We start from the raw sequence: 13216 nt of genomic DNA, 5'->3' as shown, positions 1-13216 counted from the left end.
CCAAAGCCAGAAGCCAGGAGCTTCTTCCGCACACCCACATGGGTGCAGAAGCCCGAAGACTTGGGAATGTTTTCCACTGCTTTCTCTGGTGTATTAGCAGGGAGCTGGATCAAAAGTAGGGCAGTCAAGAATTGTACCAGTGCCCATATGGGATGCTGGTGCTGCTGGTGGCAGCTGAACACACTACACAATGGCATAAGCTCCAAGATTTATTTATTAATTTGAGAGACAGAGTTATAGAGCAAGAGGTATCTTTCATCTACCAATTCACTCTCCAAATGGCCGTGATAGCTAGGGCTGGGGAAGACCAAAGCCAGGAGCTAAGAGCTTCATCAGGCTCTCCTACGTGGCTGGCAAGGTCCCAAGGACTTGGGGTACTTTCCACTGCTTTCCCAGGCATATTCTCAGGGAGCTGGATCAGAAGAGGAGCAGCCAGGACTTGAACAAGTATCCATATGGGATGCCAGCACTGCAAGTGGTGGCTTTACCCACTATGCTACAATGCCAGCCCTGTGTTTCGTCATTTTAAAAACTGTCATTGCTGAGTTTTCTGTGGTGGGGTAAGTTCAATTCATAAAATTTTCTTCCATGTTTGTGCTTTCTATGTTTTGCTTAGGGATTTTTTTTTTTTTTTTTTTGACAGGCAGAGTGGACAGTGAGAGAGAGAGACAGAGAGAAAGGTCTTCCTTTGCCGTTGGTTCACTCTCCAATGGCCGCCGCGGCTGGCGCGCTGCGGCCGGCGCACCGCGCTGATCCGATGGCAGGAGCCAGGAGCCAGGTGCTTTTCCTGGTCTCCCATGGGGTGCAGGGCCCAAGCACCTGGGCCATCCTCCACTGCACTCCCTGGCCACAGCAGAGAGCTGGCCTGGAAGAGGGGCAACCGGGACAGAATCCGGTGCCCCGACCGGGACTAGAACCCGGTGTGCCGGCGCCGCTAGGCAGAGGATTAGCCTAGTGAGCCGTGGCGCCGGCCCAGGGATTTTTTTTTTTAACCTCAAGTTGGGAAAGATTGACCCTTTTGATCCCCCCTCAGCAGCTCCTTTAGTTTACTTTCATATTTAGGTCTATAGTCCATCTCAACCATGTGTTTGTGTATGGTATGAAATAAGGGCTAAAGTTCTTTTTGTTTCTTCTCCACAATGACATCCAGTTGCTCTACTATCATTATGTTTATAGAGTTTATTTTATTATTGAACTGCTGTGGTGTCCTTATCAAATGCCATATGCCACATATGTGTGTCTCCTTCTAGATGCTATTCTGTTCTTGGATCTATTCATCAATCTTCACAAATATATCACATTGTCTTCGTTAAGTATTGCTTTCTACTATGACCGAAATTTGGGTAAGGGAGTCCTTTCTTTTTCAGGGCTGCTTTGGTTTCTTAATTCTTGACTTTTTAAAATGAACTATTAAATAATATTGCCAGTATTTATGGTAAGTCTGCTGAATTCTGATTAAATCTATAATTTAGTTTAAGAGCCGACATCTAAAAGACAGTGATTTTATCAATTCATTAATACTGAATATTTTCTTTGGGTTCAATCAGCAGCATTTCATAGCATTTACTGTTCAAATCTCACAATATTTGTTAAATTATCCCCTCAGTGTTTATGGCTTTTGATATTACCTTAAACAGTACTGTTTTATTGATGTCATTTCCTCATTGTTCACTGCTAGAGTATTGAAATACAACTGAGCTTTTAAAGTGACTTTGTATGTTGTGGTAAAGCTGAAAATATTTATTAGTTCTGGAAGTTTTCTTGATGATTCATTAGTATGTCCTATGTACACAAATATGTCATTGGCAAATTCAGCTTAACCTACTTTTTTTCAATTTTTATGTTTTTTTTTTTTTTTTTTTAATGCCTTCCTATAGTTGCCAGGGCATAAAGTGCAAATGAAATCAGCAGAATTCTTACCTTGGTCCTGTTAAGAGCAGGAAAACATAGTTTTTCCACTATTAAGTATCCTGAAACTTATACATATTTCAGAGGTATCTTTCATGAGATTGAAGAAGTTTATTGACAGGTTTTAATCTGAGGATTCATTTTTTTCAGTATCTTCTCTGTATCTATGATAATGAGCGCTTTTTCTCTTTGATTCTGTTAATGTGATAAAATAAATCTTCTTAATGTATATATGATTTGTAGAGATAACTTCTCTTTCATTCCTGATATTGGTAACTTGTGTTCTCTTTCCTTTCTCTCCTACTTTGTATCAACTAGTTTAACTAGGAATTATCAATTTTCTCCAAATAACCAACTTTTGACTTTTTTCTCCTAAACTGATTTCTGCTCTTTTTTGGGGGGGAGGGCATACCTCCTTCCTTCTACTTCGGGCTCACTCTGCTGCTTTTCCTAGTTTCTTAGGGCAGAATATCAGGTCATTCACTGTGTATCCTTTTTTCCTAATAGAGGCATTTAAAGCTGTATCTCATCTGGCAGGCACTCCTTTACTTGCACCAACAAATTTTGTTAGGTCATATTTTCATTATCTTCAGTTAGAAACACTTTCTAGGGGCCAGCGCTATGGTATAATGAGTAAAGCTGCCGTGTTCAGTGCCGGCATTCCATATGGGTGCCGGTTCGAGTCCCAGCTGCTCCACTTCCGATCCAGCTCTCTGCTATGACCTGGGAAAGCAGTAGAAGATGGCCCAATTTCTCGAAACCCTGCCCCTGTGTGGGAGACCTGGAAGAAGCTCCTGGCTCCTGGCTTCAGATTGGTGCAGCTCCAACTGTTGCAGCCAATTGGGGAGTGAACCAGTGGATGGAAGACTCTCTCTCTGCCTCTCCTTCTCTCTGGGTAACTCTGGCTTTCTAGTAAATAAATAAATCTTAAAAAAAAAAAAAGTACTTTCTAAATTCCCTTGCAATTTCTTTTTAAAATTGTGGGTTACCTAGTATACATAACTTAATTTGAAAATATTAGATTTTTTTTTGACAGGCAGAGTGGACAGTGAGAGAGAAAGAGAGAGAGAGAGAAAGGTCTCCCTTTTGCCGTTGGTTCACCCTCCAATGGCCGCCACAGCCGGTGCACTGTGGCCAGCGCATCGTGCTGATCCGAAGGCAGGAGCCAGGTACTTATCCTGGTCTCCCATGCACGTGCAGGGCCCAAGCACTTGGGCCATCCTCCACTGCCTTCCCGGGCCACAGCAGAGAGCTGGCCTGGAAGAGGGGCAACCAGGACAGAATCCGGTGCCCCGACCGGGACTAGAACCTGGTGTGCTGGCGCTGCAGGCGGAGGATTAGCCTATTGAGCCGCAGTGCCGGCCAGCAAATATTAGATTTTTAAAGATATTTTATTGACTTCCAATTTAATTTAATTCCTTTGTGGTCAGAGAACATACTCCATATGTTTTCAAACCTTTTTAACTGATTGACACCAATTTTGTGGACCAACATATGGTTCATACCCATTGAATGGAACATGTGTCCTTGAAAAGAATTCATATTCTCCAATTATTGCATATTAGAGCGCTCTATCAGTTAGGTAAAGGATGTTGACAGTAGTGACAGTTTTATGTGAATTTGTTCCATTTTTTTCATTAGCACACACATTGTTTATTGTACTCTAATGTATTGACTCATCATTACAAATGTTTGTATATGATCAGATTCTCTACCATGGAAAAAGAGGATGAGAAAAAGCAAGTGGTATGGGTATATTTCCAAACAACTAAGAGTTAACTTAGGTTTTTAAAGTTGTTATTTTCTCAGGGGTATATAATATCTGAACTCAGAAGAAACTTCACATATTTTGAGAAAAAAAAAAAAGACTGTCATCTTCTAAGTTTGAGTATACTGAGAAACACTGAAACTACTTGAATAAGCACATGTTTAAGAGCACCAAGAAAAATTTTGCTTTAATGATAAAAGGGTTTTTCACTTAAATGTGGCAGTTTTTAAAGTACTGTATCTATTAAAATAAAGATGCTCTGTGTTGGATCAATTAAAAAAAATCCAATTGCAGAATGATCTATCAACGTTTCCAGGAATACTGCTACACCAGTTTGCTTTTAATGGTTCATCAGTTATGAGATTGCCGTGAAGGTAATATGAGGAGACTAAGTTAGCAACATATTATTACATCATCTTAAACATGAAGTAAGGCTTATCAGACATTATTAAATTAGCCTGAGTTTTGGAGTATGTCAGCAGCATTTTATGTACATTAAGAGCAGAGTTAATGTTCCTTGGGGGATTTTGTTAAATAAAAATGGTTTCAAGGTGGTATTAGAATATAATTTTGTAGTCACTATTTATTTTTCCTTGGATTTTTATGTCAGTTGTGAGTAGGTAAGACATCACGGTAGCCAATTAGTTAAGGTGCTGTCTTCCTTCTTAGATCCAGTTTAATAAGTACTGTTTGGATTACAAGTTTTTCTTCAAATTTGAGTAACAATACATCCTTTTTACTCTTGAATTTCCTGAGTTTAATTACTCAGGCCCCAAATCAGCTGATGTCATCTGTCATAATTTTTCCTAGCAACTGCAGCATAGTCAGACGTAAGTAACAATAATGAATAGCAAAACCATTGTTCCTTTCGCAGTGATGAACCTTGTTACTTGTTTTTAGAGCCCTCTTGTCTTCATTAATGCTGTCATGAAGACATAATGCTGTCTGTCCTCGCTGAAGCACAGTCTTCTCTATACTCTGCTGGGTTTTGGGTTTCTTCTCTGGGGTCACACATTGTTTCTATTAATTCTTTAGAAATAGATCTTTATCTAACTTGAATCCCTTTAAATCTTGTATATAGCAATATGTAATATTTCACATCTTAAATTTTAGTAACCATGTTGATATGTTTTTCATAGGCCTGCCTAATCTCTCCAAAATGTTTATGTACAGTTGTCAATGAGTGATCTTATAGTTTCTTTTTATACTCCATATATGCTTGGGTTTGGCATCTATAGAGGAGCTGGATTTTTCAAAGCATGAACCCCAAGTCCATATGAATTTCAATCACCTGAGGAACTTGTTATACATATAAATTCTAAAATTCCACCAAACAAATAAGAATAGAGGATGTAAAAGGAACAGATCTGAGGAATTCTTATGCTGCACAGTAGTCATTTCACAGTTCAAACCTCAAAAGTGTGTTTAGGTGTACTATTTGCTACATGTATAGCCTTGAAAAAACTATTTCTGGAGAATCTCTTTTTTCTAATCTACAAAATGGGTTGTTGTTAAAAGGATTAAATGTAATTATGTTTAATTCAAAGCTTGGTTCAATTAGTTTTTGGTAAATGGTAGTACTTATTATTAGAGTGCTATATACCTAAGTTTAAATTAAATGTTTTTTGATAGGAAAATTAAAACTGGTATATTTTAATCCTGTGCAAAGGTGACAAACTGAGCAATTATATAAATAAAGCTCACTACTGATTCTAATTGAATAGCAATATCTTTGCAGAGACATTATAAAAATGTAAGTGAAATTCCTTAACAGAAGCATTAACTATGATTTATTAGAAAGAACTGTAGTCTCAAATGCTTATAAGTTTTTCTCTTCAAGTTTAACAGCACTATTATATTAGACCAGTGGTTGTCAAATATTTAAGTCTCTTAAAATATTATTATGGATCCAAAACATCTTTTGTTAATATATGAATTCAGGAGTATGTTTTCTTTTTGAAATTTTTTCACAAGCACACAGTTTAACTTTTGGAGACCTACAAAGCAGGTAAAAGCAGAAACTGATAATCCTACTTTTCCAATGAGGAAATCAATGTAGTCAAAGAATTGAGGCCAGGTCTTCTGACTCTAAATTATACTCCTTTCTTCTTAGTAGTCTCAAATGATAACTACTGATTTTCTACTGTGTTATCAGGAACCAAGAATATACCTAATAAATAATCAAATTTATGATGTTGTTATCAAGCATTCTTATACTATAAGAAGACCCCGTAACAGCCAGCAATGACTGACCAAACTGCTGTTTAGGTTCAATGATTAAGTGCAAAGAATTTTAAGGCCTTGACGTAAGCTGGGAAGTAAGTCTACTCAATGATATGTCACACTGGCAGTTTATGTAGCATTTTATACCCATGAGATGTGTCAGTTATTTTTAACTATGATTTTTTTGTCAAAATGATATAAATTGATTTTTAAATTTTGGTTCTGTGCTGAGTGATGATTAAGTGACCTGTAAAATTCCAGCAATGATATTGACTCAGGTGAGATCAGAAATTGGACCCAGGGCTCTTAGTCCAACTCAATACATAATTCAAATTTAGACTGAAATTCAAACAGTAACTTGTACCATAAAAAAGCTTGAGTTCTCTTATCAGTTATAAATTATAAAAATATTACAATTCACATGAGATCTTGCCCAAAAAAGAGAATATTGTGGTTCTCATCCATGGTTTTTGGTAAAAATATATAGAAGAAATGGCATATCTTAGTTGGCTTTAAAGCACTGATATTCATTAAAAAAAAAAAAGTCATAAAATATCTTAATGGATGGGAGAAGTTCAATTGCTATTATTCTATCACCTACTGTAATCAAAATATGTTTTAGTTTTCTGAAATTTTTAATTGGCTATGAGGGGTATGCAGATAAGTGTTCAACAACTGATTAAAAAAAAAAAGACCCCATTTGAAATATTTGTGTGTTTCCACAATATAAAATGCAAAAAGATTCCAGAAAGGATTCACGGAAAATGGAATTAAAATGTTTATTTCTTAGACATTTTCAGATCTGAGAGCTACAGTTGAATGTTTTCCTCTGGCATAGTGGCTAAAACAAGGTCTACACGTGCATTAAGTGGCACAATCATTTTGATAAATGAATATACACTATAAAATATTTTGTTTCTTTATAAATCATGTTAGTTCTTGTCTTTCATTCTTTCCCTTCCCCTGTAGGCAAGTTGTACTAATTGAAACATTAAATAAGGTCTTTGTACCAACCTGAAACTAATTCAGTACAAATCTCAACATTTAGTTCCTTCATCCATTAGCAGTTTTTATCGGGAATATATTGAGCCTGCTCAAAATAACTAAAAGGGCATTTAAGCCACAGAAAAATGGCAAATTCTCCTATGCTTAGATCTTGCTCTAGTTAGAAAGGTTAAATTGAAATTAAGCTTTTACTAATGCACCAAATAGAAGTGAGGTTATAGCTATTCCCTTTAGCAGCTCAGTGTACCATGTAAAGATGAGTGCTTACTAATGGGTTGGGAATGTTCTAATATAATTTTAAAATTATTATGTACCAAGGTAAAGCCTTAATTTGTGTATGTTTTAGGATTGAGATTTTATTGCCATTGGGATGCTGTTTCGTTTGTCTTTTGTTTAGTGTTTTTCTCTTGAGAAACCCATGACTTGTATACCCAAATCATTCGTTATGTCGAAAAGCTGCTCTTTCCACATTCAAGTTGTAAATGAATATTTCCTTTTCAGGAATAAACATCTCGCTTTTAGCTATATGGGGTATTTTTATTATGCTACTATTCTTCCATGGCTGTCTTTGAATAATTTCTCCTTTTCTGGTGATTTTGCTAGTGCAGAAGCTCACTAACTCATGCCTGGACATACTGTAGGGCTTGGGCCATTCTAGCTAGCTTCTTAGGTTTTTTTGAATTGGTATGCTGTTGATGTGTTTTGGTGGGAGGCATAGACAAGCATCTAGATTTCTTAGCCCAGAAATTTAAACACTGACCCCAATGAATGAATAATTTTGCAGTTTTGTAGGACTTCTTCAGCAGTAATGATCTCAAATATAATTATGAGGCTGGCGCCGCGGCTCAATAGGCTAATCCTCCGCCTGCGGCGCCGACACCCCGGGGTTCTAGTCCCGGTTGGGGCGCTAGATTCTGTCCCAGTTGCTCCTCTTCTAGTCCAGCTCTCTGCTGTGGCCCGGGAAGGCAGTGGAGGATGGCCCAAGTGCTTGGGCCCTGCACCTGCATGGGAGACTAGGAGGAAGCACCTGGCTCCTGGCTTCAGATCAGCACAGCGCACCGGCTGTCGCGGCCATTTTGGGGGTGAGCCAAACGGAAGGAAGACTTTTCTCTCTCTCTCTCACTGTCTAACTCTGCCTGTCAAAAAAAATGTAATCATGAGCTCCAGGCTACCTTCCCAGGTAACAGCTGGGAGCAGTGGCATCGCTCTCTGTCCTTGGAAGGGCTGGAAAAGATATGATCCTGTACATAGGAAAGCTGTCACATAAGGATAAAACTGCACTGTTTGCTTACAAGCCATGTATTTCTTGAAATAATTCTTTTTTGTTTATAATGATGTACCTTATCGGTAACAAATTATTACTTTGATGTTTAAAAACAGTGTCTTTACTAAGTTATTTTACAACCAAAAAAAAGGTGTTTACTTTGTGTAAAATATTTTTAAAATCCATGCATGGTATTTTAAAACATATTTTCTATGTTTATAACATATTTTCTATGAAAGTTCTAAAGACTTCTTGTCCTTTCATGATGACTTACTTTGTAGATATTGTTGGGGCCAGCACTGTGGCATAGCAGGTAAAACCACCACTTGTGGCGCCAGCATCCCACATGGGTGCTGGTTCAAGTCCCAGCTGCTCTTTTTCCAATCCAGCTCTGTGCTATGGTCTGGAACAACAGAAGATGGCTCAAGTGTTCGGGCCCCTGTACTCCCGTGGGAAACCCAGAAGAAGCTCCTGGCTCTTGGCTTCGGATGTACCCAGCTCAGGCTGTTGCGGCCATTTGGGGAGTAAACCAGAGACAGAAGACCTTTCCGTCTCTGACTCTCTCTGATAGATTTGAGAGGTAGTTAGAGACAGAAAAAGGGAGATAGAAAGGTCATCTAACTGCAAGGCAGTTGGCTTTGCAAAAGGTTTTAGCAATGATATCTTTTTTTTTAAAGATTGATTGATTTGAGAGGTAGAGTTACAGACAATCAATAAAACTTTTAAAGCTAATTATAAACATGGAAAATAAAAATCATTAATACTATTAAGTTTTTTAAAAGAAATCACTTGCATGAGAACAGAGTTTGACTGCTTGGTGAAAAGTAAGAAATCTGAGCTACTATCCCCAGTTCTATAATACTGACTATAAGAACAATGACGATTAAGTGGCCTGTGAAACTGACAATGAGAGCAACGTAGATGAGATCAGAAATTGGACCCAAGACCCCTCGTCTAACTCACTAAATAATTCAAATTTAGACTGAAATTCAAACAGTAACTTGCATCATAAAAGAGCATGGGGGGTCTCCTCCCTAACAAGACCCCTAGTGGGTGCCTGAAACCTTGATAGTGCTGAACCCTACAAATACTGTAATTTTTCCCTATACATACTCACCTTGGTAAGTTAAATTTATGAATTAGGTATCATAGAGATTAATAATAATGGTAAACAATTGTAGCAATATACTGTAATCAAAGCTAAGTGAATGTGGTCTCTCTAAAAATGTCCTATTGTACTGGAGATCTTTGTAACCTTTGACTGGAATATTTTTTCTCCTTATTAAGTCTAAAACTTTCAGTTCCCCAATAAAAAGATGCACTAGTAGCTTCTCTTTGGCATATTCAAATTGCCAATAACAGGACTCTTGTGTCTTCGGGCCATTAAGCACAAAAGGGGTTACTTGAATACAACAACTGTAATATAGTTAAGCTGATAATCAAGACAGTTACTAAGTAACTAATGGATGGATAGCTTACACAGCATTAATATGCTGGACAAAGGGATGATTCACACCCTGGGCGGTTAGAGTTCATCATTCTACTCAGAACAGCTTACAACTTAAAACTTACGAAGTGACGAAGTGTTTATTTCTGAAATTTCTCATTTAATATCTTTGGATCATGGTTAGCTCTTGGTAACTAAAATCACAGAAAGTAAAACTGTGGGTAATAGGGACTACTGTATTGAACAAATCACTTAGTCAAACTATGTCTACCTGTTGGGTTTATCATTAAGAGGATAGGAATATAAAATCTCCCATTTTTATAATATAAAAAGAGGGCAGACCATAAAACAGGATCTTATGTTAAGCACTCTTACATATAATTACACAATTATGTGTAATATGTGAAACATATATTGAATGGAGTAGTATTAGTATGACAGTTTAAATTGGTTAATTTGCAATGTCCAATATGGATCTCATGAAGAGCACGCATTTGGCAAAAAATAAATCTAATATATTCTGCTTTTCTTTCCTGTCTTTTAAGTTTGATTCTGAGAGGAAGCTCTAGGTTAAAGTGTTTGAGATTCTTAGACTAAAGATAATAAAAATAAAATAAATAAATAAAAGGAAGAGAGCAGAACACACAGCCATTAGCAGAAATACAACAGGCTTGGGAATGTGGAAGAACTAAAACAAAGTTTCAAGTCATTGACTGAGAAGCTTCTAAAAACCTGTTTAGAGGCAGGATTGAAACAAAAATACTTTCAAATTTAATCTTATAAGGCAGATAAACTATACAGATGAAGTAACAGTTCTTTCTGTTATGTATCAGCAGTTTTGCTTTTTCTATTAGGCAATATACAACAAGTATTCTTGGAAAATATACATTTTGGAAAGAGATAGGAAGACAACTGCTACTTTGTTTCCAGTGAAAATGGAAATAGGTTAAGAAAATCTCTGTTGATAAAGACAAGGAAGGGAAACCATTTTAAGCAGAAGGCACAAAAGAAAATATGTTTAATTGCAAAAAACCACCATACTGTCACAAATCAGAGCAACAAATAATGGTGAAACACACTGAACACATTTCTACCTCTTCTATTATTAAAACTTGTGCAGCTACAAATTTCACTGCTTTTTTTGTTCATTAAACTTACTTGACAGCCTGGTAATCCAGTGTCCCTGCTGTACAGAGAAAACGAGCCTCTCTCTGACGTTTTTCCTATAAAACAAAGAAAATAACTTTATATATATGTATATAAAGCATTTATTGAAGACAGTTTGTCTTTGAGATATTGCATGATAATTACAATGGAGTTTGCACTTGCATTTACTGTCAGCTATGAGTGAGATCTGGATGGAGTTCCTGGCTCCTGGTTTTGGCCAGGTCTAGCAAGGGCTATCATGAACTTTTGGGATGTACTAGTAGATAGAAACGCACTCTGTCACTCTGCCTTTCAAATACATTAAAATGAAGATTAAGTATTTTTAAAAAATCTTTACAAATGCCTAGGGTTGCTCGAAACTGTTTACTGATATGGTGCATAATGAATGAATGAACAACTTGGGGAAGTTCAAGTCTTGGCTGCTCCATTTCTGATCAAGTTTACTGCTAATATGATTGGGAAAGCAACCAAGAATGGTACCCATGTGGGAGACCTGTAGAAGTTCTTGGCTCCTGGGTTTGACCTGGCCCAACCATAGCAGTTGTGGCCTTCTGGAAAGTGAACCAGCAAATGGAAGATCTGTCTCTAAATCTTTCAAATAAATAAATAAATAAGTAAATCTTAAAAAAAAAAAAAAAAAAAAACCTGTCCATATACTTGGCGGGACAAGATTAGGACACTGCATTAACATTTTATGCAAATATCACTAAGTTAAAAAAAATAACTTCACTAATGGCTGTAGTCATGTACCACAATATATATCAGTACAGCAGCTGAAAAATTCACCAAGTCCACTCAATGGTAAATATTCAAGAACTGACTAGATACACGAATCTAAATTCAATATATTCTATCAAACATTTATGAGGTAATCACTCTGACGGTTGGTAATTTAAAAAAATGATTAACTTTTATTGGAAAGCCGAAGTTACAGAGAGGTAGAGGCAGATAGTGAGAGGTCTTCCATCTGCTGGTTCACAACCCAAATAGCAAGAGGTGGGCCGATCTGAAACTAGGAGCCAGGAGCTTCTTCCGGCTCTACAGGCTTTATCCAATATGCCACAGTGCCAGCCTGTGGTAGTTGGTAATTTTTAAGATGAGGAATACACAAGCTTCTGCCCTACATAGGTGCCAACTAAAGAAAAGCTCGAGTGGCCAGCACTGTGGCATAGTGGGTAAAGTGCCACCTGCAGTGTTAGAATCCCATATGGGTGCTGGTTCGAGTCCTGGCTGCTCCACTTCCAATTCAGCTCTCTGCTATGACCTGGGAAAGCAGTAGAAGATGGCCCAAGTCCTTGGGCCCCTGCACCTGTGTAGGAAACCGGAAGAAGCTACTGGCTCCTGGCTTCAGATCGGCGCGGCTCCGGCTGTTTCGGCCACCTGGGGAGTGAACCATCAAATGGAGACCTCCCGCCCTCTCCGCCTCTCTTTCTCTCTATGTATAACTCTGACTTTCAAATAAATAAATAAATCTTAAAAAAAAAAAAAAGGAAAAGAAAAGAGAGAAGCCTGAGCCTATCTACTGGATGCAGAGCAAGTTTGACAAGTACTGTTTAGTTTGTTGAATATCTCTTTTCAGTAAGAGCAATCTAATTGTGTGTGCATGTGTATTCATGTGTAGAAACACACACACACAAAAACCACAAAAGCTACAGGGTGCCACAATCCCATAACTCACATACTCTCAGAATGTGGATCATTTTTGCTCTTCCTTCAATTGTGCAAATTTAGACCAAAGTAGTTCTCTGCAACAAGGTCAGGTATACTGAGATCCTAACCTGAGACATACTGTGAATGGTGTTCGAGGAGTAGAAAGGGAATCATCTGGGGCTGGGACAATTCCTTAAGGTCCACTGAACCAGAAGAGGATTCCTATTCTAACTGAAATAGAAAAATACGCACTAAAACAGAGATAAATGTTACACTAAAACAGAGATAAAACTAACCACCATTTCACAGAAGAACCAATTCTGGAGTAAGTGGCCTACGTAATAATATTAAAGCATTTTAGCCAAGTTGATTTTCTGACAACAGTGATCTGACAGATAAACTGTACCCTGCCAGACATTTTTATAGCTATTCACTACAGACCCAGATCGTGTTGTTCTGTGGCTTTAAGAAACACTGGTCTCAAGGCTAAAAGAGAAATGCACTGACTGGGACAATTTGATCAAACTTAAGTAAACTATAAGGCCAAAGCTGAATACTGTTCCTTTGCCTAAGGGCTAGAGAAGGAGAATCCACCAACTCCTAGGAGATTCTAGTGTGGTAAAAATCAAATGCTCAGGGTTGTTCATTTCTCATCTTACAGAAAAGACAGCATACTGAATTAAAAAAAAAAAAAAAAAACAAAACTAGATGGCTTAATCAGTATTAGAAAAAAATAATGATTCAAAATGGAATGTCAGGGGCTATTTAGTCTAACTCCTATCCA

The 13216-nt window shown here is 37.6% G+C and overlaps 1 protein-coding gene across 26 annotated transcripts in view; it reads right to left on the bottom strand.

Moving 5' to 3' along the window:
• The window catches only part of TCF12 (transcription factor 12), a 402091-nt gene that overhangs the window by 127684 nt on the left and 261191 nt on the right, over positions 1 to 13216 (bottom strand). For all 26 annotated transcript variants that reach the window (XM_051821977.3, XM_051821978.3, XM_051821979.3 and 23 more), the window contains one exon: positions 10774 to 10838. In XM_051821977.3, the coding sequence (XP_051677937.2) occupies positions 10774 to 10838 (65 nt within the window). The remainder of the gene's footprint in view (positions 1 to 10773; positions 10839 to 13216) is intronic.

This window comes from Oryctolagus cuniculus, chromosome 12 (genome assembly GCF_051225735.1).
Source record: "Oryctolagus cuniculus isolate XC-2025 breed Fujian yellow rabbit chromosome 12, ASM5122573v1, whole genome shotgun sequence".
Taxonomy (NCBI): Eukaryota; Metazoa; Chordata; class Mammalia; order Lagomorpha; family Leporidae; genus Oryctolagus; species Oryctolagus cuniculus.
This window is presented reverse-complemented; position numbering and strand designations above follow the sequence as displayed.